A 12,594-nucleotide genomic window follows, 5' to 3' on the forward strand; every position below is an offset into this window, starting at 1 on the left:
TTCCAATACTGAGCAGTTGGAGAGCAGTACCTTTTCTCGACGTGATATTACCGGAACGGAATTGTTGGCACCGTTACTTTGCTGCTGACTGAGCGTTCGGGCTATAGGCTCAACCTCACTTATGGCCACCCAAGCATCCTTGGAAACTTTGAGGGAAGAGTAGATGGGGCGGGCTACACTTGGGGACAGGGCCTGGTGAACTTGTTCATGGATGGATCGAAGTTGGAAGAAAAGGTTGGCGGAGGAGTTTTTTTGCGAGGAGCTCCCCATCAGACTTAAATTCAGGTTACCGGACCACTGCAGCGTGTTCCAGGCAGAGGAGCCGCAATCAAGGAGGCAGCTAATTGGCTGCTTAAATACGTACTAACAGTCAAGAAAGCAAATATTTACTCCGACAGCCAAGCGGCAATAAGGGCCCTCGGGTCAGTGACGATGCATTCGAAACTGGTCAGGGAATGACTGGCCTTACTTTCGACTGCGTCCGAATACTTTGACATAAGCCTCAAATGGGTTCCTGGACACAGCGACACTGCGGTCTGCTCCTGGAAAGATGGGCTTCGTGCAACCCAGCGAGCGCTGGGCAAGTACACAAACTTGTAAGGTCGCGAAATCCTTCTGGCCACGTGTGGATCGGGGGCGCTCGGGCGAGCTTCTTAGGTTGGCAAAATCTCAGCTCTCGAATCTAGTGGGTTTTCTCACAGGACACTATGCGCGAGAAATGCATGCTGTGAGACTTGGAATTACCTCGAGTCCTTTTGCGTCGGATGTATGGAGGATGAGGTGGAATCATCTCAGCACCTTCGCCTTAGCTGCCCTGCTCTGGCGGGGCTAAGATCTAGGCATCTAGGCTCTTACTTCTTTGCCACGCTTGCTGATATAGCTGGCGTTGACATTAAAAATCTGATGAATTTCATCAGCAGCATAAAGCGGTTGACGCAAACGCACCACAGTCATCGATCATAATCCACACATTCTAAACCCATCCTCCTAAGCATCCCACCACCATCTTTCCCCACCCTCTCCCTTCATCCCATCGCTTTTCTCTTTCACCTTACCTTCTTCACAATGGTATCACAAAGGAGAAATCCGTTTATCTTCGTCCAAGTGGGCCCATTCCTTGGCCAACCATATCAACCTAACCCAGTTTGCGATACTACAATACTTCATTAGGTCCATAAACTATTTTTTTTACCACCTGCCAACTACCTGGCCCGAAATGATACTGAAGAATGTATCGCGTTTTCTCCTTTTTAGTTCCATTTTAGAAAACTGAAGCACAGTACTCGCTTCAGCAAATACGAACCTATCTAAAAACTTTTTTGAAGACGAATGCCATCTTTAAAGTGCTCTACAATATGACCTAAAGTGACGTATGCATCCCGAGGTATGGCTTACTAAAGAAGTCTAGCGAAAAATGGTTAACAATTTTTACTTCATCTAATATTGAAAAGGATGTTTCATCAATAACTATACTTTTTTTATTTTGTTTTTAATACTAGCTTATATTTCAAAAAGCGACCTGCCATGTCGAAATGCATCAAATCATTAAAACCTTAGATTATGGCGTGATGAATAGGTGTAGGAAGAGTCGGTCACATGCCTACTGCTGTAGCATCTGATAAATTCAATATTAGTACGGTATTGCATGGATTTGGACTAGAATTTGCACGGAATTACAGGGGAATTTTACTAACAGGGGCTTTGACCACGCTTTTCCGCTTTGTCTTGCAAGCTATCACCAGAAATTGGAAGAATGCTTGAATTAATGACTAATGAGAGGCATCAAAGCTCTGCAGGTGAACTAAAATCATGAAGTCTTCAATATCACAACTATCCACATTTTCCTTTGAAAACGCTGCGATTTTTTGCGGCCGAAAGTTAAAGATATGGACGTGGACTATCCTTGGTTTCAACAGGATGGCGTGCCATGCCACAATCAAACTTTTGCGCGCCAAAGAGAGTCAGCCGATGTCAATTGGCCGCACCGGAAATGCGATTTGCTGCAGGCTTTTTTGGTAACACAAACAAGTCATTGGTAAGAAAGAGCCAGAAACCGTCACCAAAGTTTAGAAGACTGGGTAAACAGAATGCGTTACTGCGAAGCTAGCCGAAGCAGCCCCATGAATGAAATGGTATTCGAAGAATAATAGGAATGGTTTTTCTTTCAAATAAACCAATAGTTTATTCCAATTGGAATAATTGATATTTGTTAATTTTTTAACTAAAGAAAAATTGGTGTGGGAAATATTACCATACTTTCATAATTTATTTGCATGAAAACGTTTATCGTAGACTGTCACTATCAGGTATAATGTAAGAAGAAATATCTTAAACTCAAAAACTATATTTTTCTTTACTTGGCTTTGCTATAAATTTAATATATTTATTCCCAAGAGAATCCTACATTGGATTTTGTGCTAAGAAGGTATTTTTTGTTTGTTTTTCATTCCTCAGGTATGCCCACGCAGTTGGCAGGCTCGGTGTAGTAAAATAAGTTAGCTGTAAAGAAGAGCGATAGATCGTGTAAAGCATTAAGCGCCCCTATATATTAAAACGAAAGGATTAGGTACACATTTTTCAACAGAATATTCTGTATTCAATATTCTGGCTGCTAAAATTCTGTATTTTAAAATACATATATATCAATTATGGGGTTATATACAGTTAGAAGGCCGAAAAAAAGCGAATTTTCTTCAATTTTTTCTGAGAAAACTTTTAAACTTATTGATCTGAAAATTTGTACACACATTATGTTATCTTTTAACTGTATTTTAAGACTTGGTATTAGTAAAAATATTTATTTGGATGGGAGCTACAGCTAATCTCCGGGAGTTCCTCTCAAAAAAGAAGTAATGTTAAATCTAGTAATTAATCGAAGGAATAAGCAAAATAAATTTTTTTGACAAAATGACGATTTCTCAAAAAAAAAATTGATTTTTGACCAAAATTTCGGCCTTAAATTATTTATAAAACAAAAAATATTTATCGGTGAGGAAAATCTTTGATTAATTACTAAAAAATATATTTACGAAGCTCGTGTTTAATCGGCTTAGCCGTTTTCGAGTAATGTTGGTCACCGACTTTGAAAACACCAACTCTGAAACACCTTTTCAAATTTGGGTGTAACTTCGAAAATATATTCACCCGAACGATATTAAATTTTCTGTGCGTATTCTTAAAGATGGGTTTTTCAGTAAGAGCGCTTCAACTTTTGAACTTTTTGGAATAAAACACAAACGGTTTGACTTTTTTAACTAATTTTTTTTTTATTATCGAGTTTGAACATATACATTTAAGTATGAAATTCGATTTCTTTTGCATGACCACTGCGTGCACGTTTTACGAAGTCCAATCGTTGAACCCAATTTTCGACCACTCCTTTGCATAAATCGGCCGAAATTCCAGCAATTTCGCGTTCAATATTGGCTCTGAGCTCACAAATCGTCGCCGGATCGTTACTGTAGACCAATGACTTCACATAACCCCAAAACGGGACGGCTTGTTAAATGGACCGTAAAATGGCCGTAATGCTCTTAAAGTAGCAGCAACAGAACGATTATTTTCATAAAAAATTTGCACGATTTGCAATCGTTGCTCAAGTGTGTAGCGTTCCATGATGAAATATATACTAATGAAGTTTACAAATGACAAGCGAAAAATAAAAAATATTGCGTCGTTCGCCCTCCCTATCGGAAAAAAGTTGAAGCGCACCTATTGAACAACCCTATATATGTACATTAAGAAAAAAAAATCGATTTTTTGAAAATTCTAACTGTATATCACCCTTTATATTACTACTACATATATCGATTTGATAAAATTCTTTATTGCGCAATTATGGTTTTAAAAATTATGTATTAAAAAATCTGAGAACCGTACAAATAATGAGAATAAATGCACTCTTCTATTCATTATCCGCACGGTTCTCAGAATCTTGAAAGCAGAAAGTTGTATTAAAGCAATATTACGATAATATTAATAAGTATAATAATAATCCGTTATTTTCGAAGGTAGCTTAATTGATAATTTCCTATGTTACACATATCTTACAATTAAGTTCGCAAATATGTAAGAGCTTAAAAACTAATAGTGAGAGTCAAATGTAAATTGTTGTTGTTATGTAACAAAGAGAAATATATTGGTTTAGATAATGTCGTTAAAGAAGAGATCAGTTAGTAAGGGAGCAAATTAAGAAACATGAAGAATAAATGTTAGAATATAAGCAGGAGAGGTAAGGAGATATGAGTAAGGTGTGTGTTGTTGGTAGTGAGAGCATAGGTACGTGACTATATTAAAATAACTAAAGCTACGGAAAACTTTTTACTTACAAATAACGCTGTTGTGCAAAAATTCACCATAAATGTGATATTTGTTTTTTGCCGTCCTCTCTGCATCGTTGCAAATTTACAGCTATACAATAATGCTCATGTGCAGTACAATAAGCTGCGTAGTACTTTTACTACATAGTCTCACATATATCAAATAAGATATTCGCAACAAGGTAAGCAGGTTAAGGTACAAATAGCATAGCTGGGCACACAAAGACACCAATGAGCTTCCGTCGGATTACTAGTGCGCCATTTTGTCGTAATCCGTCATTAGCCCGTCTGTTACATACGTTTAAATGCTAAATGCTCATGCACAAATTATCACAAATAACTTTCATATTGAAAAATAACACACATTTCATTTTGTACACTTATTAAAAATTAAAATAAAGCATTTTGTAAACTAACACTCATTTCCGCCAATGAAGCTTGGAAAACGGAAAAGTACAACTCACGGTTGCATTGAATTCACAAATATTCACAATAATCACTTCGAACTAAAAAGAAATATCTAAAAATATCGATATTTTGCAATGCAGAATGGTGCGCATATGAACAATTTCTTAACGTAGAATAATTATATTTAGCGAAATTAAGAATAACTGCACTTGAAGAAACTATTCCGAAGAAAGTCTTGTTAAAGTGCCACATTTTAATGAATATTAATTGTTAGGGTTTTGCGTTGGATTGCGTTGTCTGATTTATCGAAAGGCTTCGCTAAGGTAGAACTTAACCTCTCTCCTCTTAAGTAAAGTTGGTAATTTAGGCTTTTGTAGACCTTTACTTAATTTCGTTAGTAGTTTTTACTCAAGCCGAAATTGATAGAAAGAATGAACTCAATATATTTTTTGGTCACTGTAATTAATGTAGTAACATCAGGAATTATACAAGGGACTTATATTGGGACCCTTCCCGCTATTATTTAATGACTTATCTTCCCGTTTCACTTTGTCAATGTGTCTTGCCTGTTCTGATGATGTTAAACTATTTCGTCTGATAAAAAATCTGACAAACTATAATAATATATTGTACAAAACTCTATTAATGACTTGAAAAGTTAGTTTAACCATGGTAAAAAATTATATAAGATGTGACCAGTATTAGACCGTTAACCGGCTCTCGGCGAATTCGAATGAATCAGCTGATACACCCCAAGAATGACAGAATACCAGGTTGCGCTTTCAAATTCGCTGTGTCGTCAGAGCCCATGAATAAGCAAATAAGAGGACGGGGAACCACTTGTTTGTGCAGAAGAGAAGAGTAAGCGAAAGAAATTGAAACTACCAAAAACTTATAAACACACACAACTTCTTGCCACGGCGTAAACCACATAAAAATACAGAAAAACTAACTAAAACTATAATTCGCACTTTTACAGCTTAATACGGGGCACTTCGTTTTCATTAGTTTTTTAGTTTAAATATCACAAATCACAATATTATCAAGCCATTTCTCTGATTTGTTACCAACATGTAAAATTCTATTCCTTTTGTTTGCTTTGTATTTGTATTATTATGGTGCATGACGTCAGCCTTGTCGGAAACGTGGAAAATAAAGTAACGCTTCTCGGAAAGCGCCACCTTCTGTACTCTGTTTGCCTTGGTAATTTGCCTTAATGCTCAAAAATGCTGTACAGTTCGCTACTCACGAAGTGCAGCGCTAAAATTTGCGGATATTAATATTTATTTATTATTATTTTAAATGCGAAAAAGAAATTTAAAAGTTTTAGAAATTATCTTCGTTTACAAATTAACATGTATGATACCTCTCCTGTGGAATGTTACTTGCAAAACCTACTCCATATTTGGATTTATGAAAGGAAGAACTGAGAGTTTTAAATATCCGCTGACTCTAAAATTTCTTTATGTAGCACTCTTCCGCACTATTCACGAATACACAGCTGTTATTTGAATTCCATACTATAACTTCCACTCTCGCCGAACTGAAATTATTCAGAAAAAATCATTAAAATCACGCTAAGTAAACCTCATTGGTCCATTAATGTCTCAAATCGTATACCTTCTAATGAATCTAGAAGGAAACTTCTTAGCCTGAAACCGCTAGAAGCTTATGTGTCAACGCTAACATTACGTTCTCGCAAGTGATTTATTGAGCCGGCATGTAGAACGTAAACATTCGCGTATGTAACTCTCACGACTCTTTTTAAATTATATAATTGATGTAAATATATATATGTATTTTTTTTTTACATACTATAATTTAGTTTCATTATACTTAGTCCGTATTGTGTTGGTATTTCTGTGGAACAAATAAAAATAAACATTAATAATAAAAAATTGCCACCAGAGAACGTAAATTACTCGTTCAATTTACGTTCTCTGTTACACTGCTATTCACAGTAGAGCTTGACAATGCTTCTTCTTAACTTCCTCCAGCCGGCACTATTTGACAGTTCGCAATTAGGTGGATAAACGTTTTCGTGAGTTATTTGCTAATACTCGTGTTAGGCAGTAATTTTTTGTTTAACATTCACATTAGTTGCAATTATTAAATTCGATTCTTCTAGGATTACCGAGGAGCTTTACATAACCGAATTTGGAATGTAGCAGTCCTGTGCATGCTTTTTATATTTGGCTTCTTCGCGGCGCGCATGCATCAACGGTAAACATGACGGACCAAAAAGAACTTACTTTTAACTACAATGACCTTAATTTGGATTTTTTGGAGCTTTCCCCACCAAGAGCTAATGCTGCTGGAGCTATTTCAACGGTATCTAAATCTTTTTCGATACTACCCAACGCATACAAAGCTAAGCAATTGGCACAGAGGGTGGCGCAAAATGATGTGCTTGTCAACCAAATCGAATTACTAAAAACGGAAAACTCCAAATTGCAGCAAATGCTAAAAGACTTCCAAAAATCGGCAACACATATACAAAAGTTATATGAAAATGAAAAGAAGAAATGCAACGATTTCCAAATCCAACAGAAGGCAGTAGAACTCAAATCGAAAGAGCTCGAAACACATTTCGCTCAATTGAATCATGACATTGCTGAGAAGAGAATGCAATTGGAACAGTTGCAAGCCAAGTTGGACGAGACAAAGGGACTGTTAAGCTATACTGAACTCGCAATGAAATATCTAAAATTAATGCAAAAGCTGAATGAGGAAGAAAATTTAAATGTGCGTGATAAGCCGATGTTTTTGAAACTAAGTAAATATTGTGAAGATAGAGGATGTAAAGTGCCAATTCTAAAAGTATGCAAGCAAAAGCGAATATATAAAAAAGATAAGGATATACAATGCAATCTTTTGGATTCTTCTAATCCCCCAATTTCGCAGGAGCTCCAAACGAGAAGCACCGTGGAGTTCCAAACGCAAACGGATTTCCCGGAATGCAGAGATATCCAAAGGCAAACACTTCAAATAGATGCAAAATCATCTGCGAGTGTTCAATCGCGCGCTGTACAAACTACGTTAATTGAATTGCGCACACAGGGCACGCAACATATTTCTACAACAACCACCCGAGGCACGTCTACGTCTTGTTTTATCAAAAAACACAATGTAGGCACTTGCTTCCCGGAGCCGACTATTGTGTCGCCGTTGAACGCAATGATTGATGAAGTGTTGCAAGAATATACTGTCTCACCGCTCAGCCCTATATGTGATCTCATCTCACTACCATCGCATAATGAATTTAATGTTTTCCCATCGACTACCGTGGCGCATACGACTGTTTCACACCAGTCCATTGGCACATGTACCTATTTATGTAATGTGCAACGACGTATAGATTTCGTTCCATTAGTCACCAATATAAAACGCTCACAATCCAGTTCACCATCGATATTTACATGTGATAGTGTTAAACACGAAGCGTACGCCACGCCAACTCCTTCACCACCACCACCATCAATGCTGCCTCCCGCATCTGACAATAGAAATAGCAGTGCGGTGGGCGAAGCTGGAACCAGCAATTTGAGCAATATGCAACCAATGTTGAATGCTGTCACACACTTACCTGATATGCAACCAGAAGTTTTTTCTACCATCTGGCAAATGGCTGGGCAAATGTTTCTGGGCTTGTTGTATCCGCCAACGGAGAACCATATGCGCTTAATACAATTAAATAGAGCTAACAACGCACTAAATCAGCAGCAGTTTCACAATTGGATAACCTCGTTGTACGAGTCTATTCAACATACGCAACCGGAATCAGCATCAACGCCTTTACCGCATACTGAATGCCAGCCGCATATAAAGAGGGGGGAGAGAGCTTTTGATACAGAAACTAATACAAACAGAATTCAGCCAACTAGTAACTCATCACGCTGTAAAGGTAAGAAAATGCATACCAGCATACCAAGAAAAAATCAAGAACAAATTATTTCAGATACAACAACGTCAGCAGGCTTTGACGATTGCAGTAGAAATAAGATGGCTGACATGCAGCACCGCAATGCCTTCGGTGCGAATGAGAGCACCCAAACGGATAATAGTATGCCGCCTAGTAACTCAGATCTATGTGAAGGAAAATATTTAGCAGATTGGATATTCAAAGAACCACTTGAAGTACCAAAAAGATCCGCCAAACAAACGCTTAGCCGTAGAGGGGCTGTAGAAAACCCCATATATATAAAAAAGCAACGGGTTAAAAGAATGCGTAAAAAACGAAAGAAAGAAAAGCAGGAGATAGCCGAGCATAAGAATAGTGTCGAATCAGATGCTAAATCTGTTGTTGAATTTAGTGTATCTGATCGTAATGAACAGGACTTTGCGACTGCTGTTGAATTTTGTGCAAATCTTTGCAATTTTAGTAATGATCTATGTAAGCAAACTGAGTGTGGTGAGGCTACTGTAGCGCAAAAACCAAACACTCTTGAGGTCTGTCTAGACAACAGTACCGTCGAAGAGCGACTAGAATCCTGCGCGTCGAACGAAGTCAATTTCGGGTTGGAGCAGAATAATAATACAAAGCAAATAAGAATCAATAAAGATGTAGAAGTACCTGAGGACAAGCTGTCCGACAGTGAAAATAGCAAATGTGATGCCTTGGATGATATTGCGGCTATAATTGCTACTGACGCGCAACAACAATCCTGCCAAAATCAACTTAAACAAAAACACAATACTGCGCATAGTTTATTTGGCAGCGATTCGGAAGAGGAAGACGAATTAAATTCGATTAACGTTGATGATATGGCGAGGTCGGTAACGAGTTTGATAGTACAAAAATCGGACGAACTATTAGACAGCAAAAAAGCAGAACAAACTAATTTAAAGAAAGATTCATATAAACCAGCCGAAACGGAGAATAACACAAGCACTCGTATGACTAACGAAAACGAAAGTTTGCTTCGGCCTGCAACATGCGAATTAACCAAAACCGCAGTAGGCCACGAGGAGTACAAAGAGGATGGCATGCACGTGCAACAAATTCTCCTGGACCTTGCCATTAGTGATTCGGAAAGTGATGAAAATGAAGCAATTAAACAGGCTTTTTCACAAAATTCAACACAACCGAATAATAACTTCACCACAGAGGCGTTTTGCGAAGTCGATGAAACTGATGATCCATTACTTGTGATCGTTGAAGATGTTCCTGAGTGTACTAATCCTTGTCAATCAAGTATCGAATCTAGTCCTTCAAAGCACCAGGACACAGCTTGGAATTCTCAATCACCTACAAAAGATGCTGCGCAACAAAATGATGGCGATTCTGACATATCCGCCTTGCTGGATAACGAACTTGTCGATGATTTATTAGCGAACGCTTCAACTCAGCAATTATGCGATAGCATATTACGGGAATCGGCAAATGATTTGAAGGCAAACGATGGCAAACGAAAGCGCAAAAGCAGTACGTCTGTCGTTGTGTCTTGCAAACGTTCGGCGCGTTTGCGCGCAAAGCTCAGCAGCGATGAATCTCTAGCAACGCGCTCAAAGCACGCAAATAACGGGCGAAGCAGCACTCCCGAGCCAAGCCAATTTGCAGAGATACACGATGATATTTCAACGAATTATTATAACGCTTGCCCAGAGAAGTCACCCAGTAAGTTGCCACTGCAATCTAAGGAACAAATTGACAAAAAAGAGTTTCAATGGATCACTGAATTTAGGCAAAGAACAAATATAAGCAAAGTTGTGGATAGCCAAAGTATTACTGCAACGCAAAATGAAGCACTCGAAAAGGGCGCAGGTAGCGGCGTTTGCGAAAACTTGTCTGCAGTAATAACCAAAGAAAGTTACTCTGAAAGCACACTTTCATGTCCTGGGATTAACGAAGGCATCTCTACATTTGGCGCATCAAACACGTCCAGCGTATATTCATGTCCAGAAAGCTGTGAGCAAATGCCTACGCATTGCGCGCCAACTAATCAGACAGACTATGATGACTCACCTTGCTCTCCTCCACCCGCGCCATGCATAGACAACACCTTTGACAGTGCGCAACCATGTTGTAAAAAAATACCACTAGAATTAAACAATTCCGCTTATCCCATCGCACGCAGGAGTATTTTGCAACACTCAATTAACTATTACTCGGCTAATATTTATGCAATCGTCACGGGGAAAAAGAAACCGCATGAATTAGCTGGTAAAACGGCACTACAGCTTGAGAAGTTTCTAAACACCACACGCGATAGAGTTGATGTATTGGCTTCAACGCTCGCCAGCTCTTTGCATGAGCAGTTCGACGATTGCGAAGTAGTCGCCAACTTGATAATTGACCAAGTAATCAAAGCTCCGCGCCCTGAAATTGAGCTCGCATGTGAGGTAGCACGCGTCCCACCCAAATGTCTGGGTACCCATTTGCGTCTGACATCCATCGTATTGCGTCACCTGCATCACAAACGACCAGAGATTGCCGCTGCACTACTAACGAAAATCGAGAACAGACTCTTTAATTATCAGAACAGCGAAACGATTGCGTTAAGCGGCGCTTTAAATCTCACACAGTTATACCTACTTGTAATTCCCTTACACAATAATCAATTCAATCCAGCGCGTCTGTTCCTCGCCAAGTGCCTCTATTATTACAATATTCAAGCATCGCCGATGATCTACGAAGTGCTCTGTTGGTATCCTACCACACTGCCGCATCGCGACGAACCCAATTACGATCGTTCCGATGCGCTGATCATAGTCATTCAGCATTTGTTAATGTGTACGACTTACAATATGGACAGCAAAGATTTGCGTCATAGGGAACTACTATCGCTATTACGTTTCGAATATCACTTTGAACCCTTTCAACCCAAGTCGCTCGAAGTGTTGTCGCTGCTGGTGACCAAACTAAAGACCGGCAACTTAACAAATCTCAAATACGCCTTCGCCGTCTTCTGCAAACGCCAACCTAAATTGGTAGAGATTTTATTACAGCAACAACTGCTGCCACTCGCCGATGAGTACTACAAGCAGGTGGCGCTTTCAAGTGAATATGATGAACGTGCTGCTGCCCTACTCGAATGTATATCGGTGGTGGTGAAGCCACTAGCACTAGATACGGATGTTTCGTTTTACCTGTCGATATTCGAACGATTCCTAGGTACCGTGCAGCGTCCTGTCGTACAAGAGGCGGCTGTCTTGGCCATATTGCGACTTCAGCGATTCGGTGTTAATCGCTGCTTTCATGCACTCGTGCACTTCAAGCCCAATTATCGCCTCCAAATGCTCACAACCAATGCGTTGAAGACTTTTATACATAAGAAACCATTAAAGTACTGGAAAGGCTTGTTAATGCAAACGCTCAGCAATGAACGCTAAAAATTGGAAAGCTTGTAAAGAGGAATTTTAGTTTTGTACTTTAGTTTTGAATTATTTGTTACGCTAAGTTACCACGTTTGTAATTTAAAATATGGACCTTAAATATTTATTTTTAATTGTTGATGTACTTGAATTAGATAAAAGAAAATCAGAGAAACAAAATGTATATTTTTCCATGAAAAAGTGTAGCACATAATAAAATTTGTAAAAAAATATTGTGAAATTTAAACGTTAATATTTGGCTTTTAAGAAAACTATGAAGTTTCAATAACAGATAGAAAAAAATTATTGTTTAAAAACTCTGCGTAAAGACGAGAAATGACGAAATATGCGAAAGATCATCGGATGGGTCCTGTAAACGGCATGGGTAAGGTATATGAGCGCTGCGCGGAGTGTATGAAATAACGAAACTAATAATCATTTTGTTTTTATTTCATACATATTTACTAAATATTACTATTAGAAAAAACATTTTGTAAAAAAAAAAATTCAAGTAATTTGTAATTAGTTAGAAAAAAAATTAGTAAATTTTTAG

General features: G+C 38.4%; 1 protein-coding gene across 2 annotated transcripts; it reads left to right on the forward strand.

The window, feature by feature from the left end:
• Positions 1–6,727: 6,727 nt before the first annotated feature.
• LOC128866634 (little elongation complex subunit 1) lies at positions 6,728–12,280 on the forward strand. 2 transcript variants are annotated; one of them, XM_054107517.1, is made up of 3 exons: positions 6,728–6,799; positions 6,856–8,631; positions 8,686–12,280. In XM_054107517.1, the coding sequence occupies exons 2-3, from the start codon at positions 6,957–6,959 to the stop codon at positions 12,057–12,059; spliced, it is 5,049 nt and encodes a 1,682-aa protein (XP_053963492.1). In that variant the 5' UTR covers positions 6,728–6,799; positions 6,856–6,956; the 3' UTR covers positions 12,060–12,280. The 2 variants fall into 2 exon arrangements, with proteins under 2 accessions (XP_053963492.1, XP_053963493.1); XM_054107518.1 differs by having other exon boundaries at positions 6,730–6,768.
• The last annotated feature ends 314 nt before the right edge of the window (positions 12,281–12,594 follow it).

The sequence above is a fragment of the Anastrepha ludens genome, chromosome 6, assembly GCF_028408465.1.
Source record: "Anastrepha ludens isolate Willacy chromosome 6, idAnaLude1.1, whole genome shotgun sequence".
NCBI lineage: Eukaryota > Metazoa > Arthropoda > Insecta > Diptera > Tephritidae > Anastrepha > Anastrepha ludens.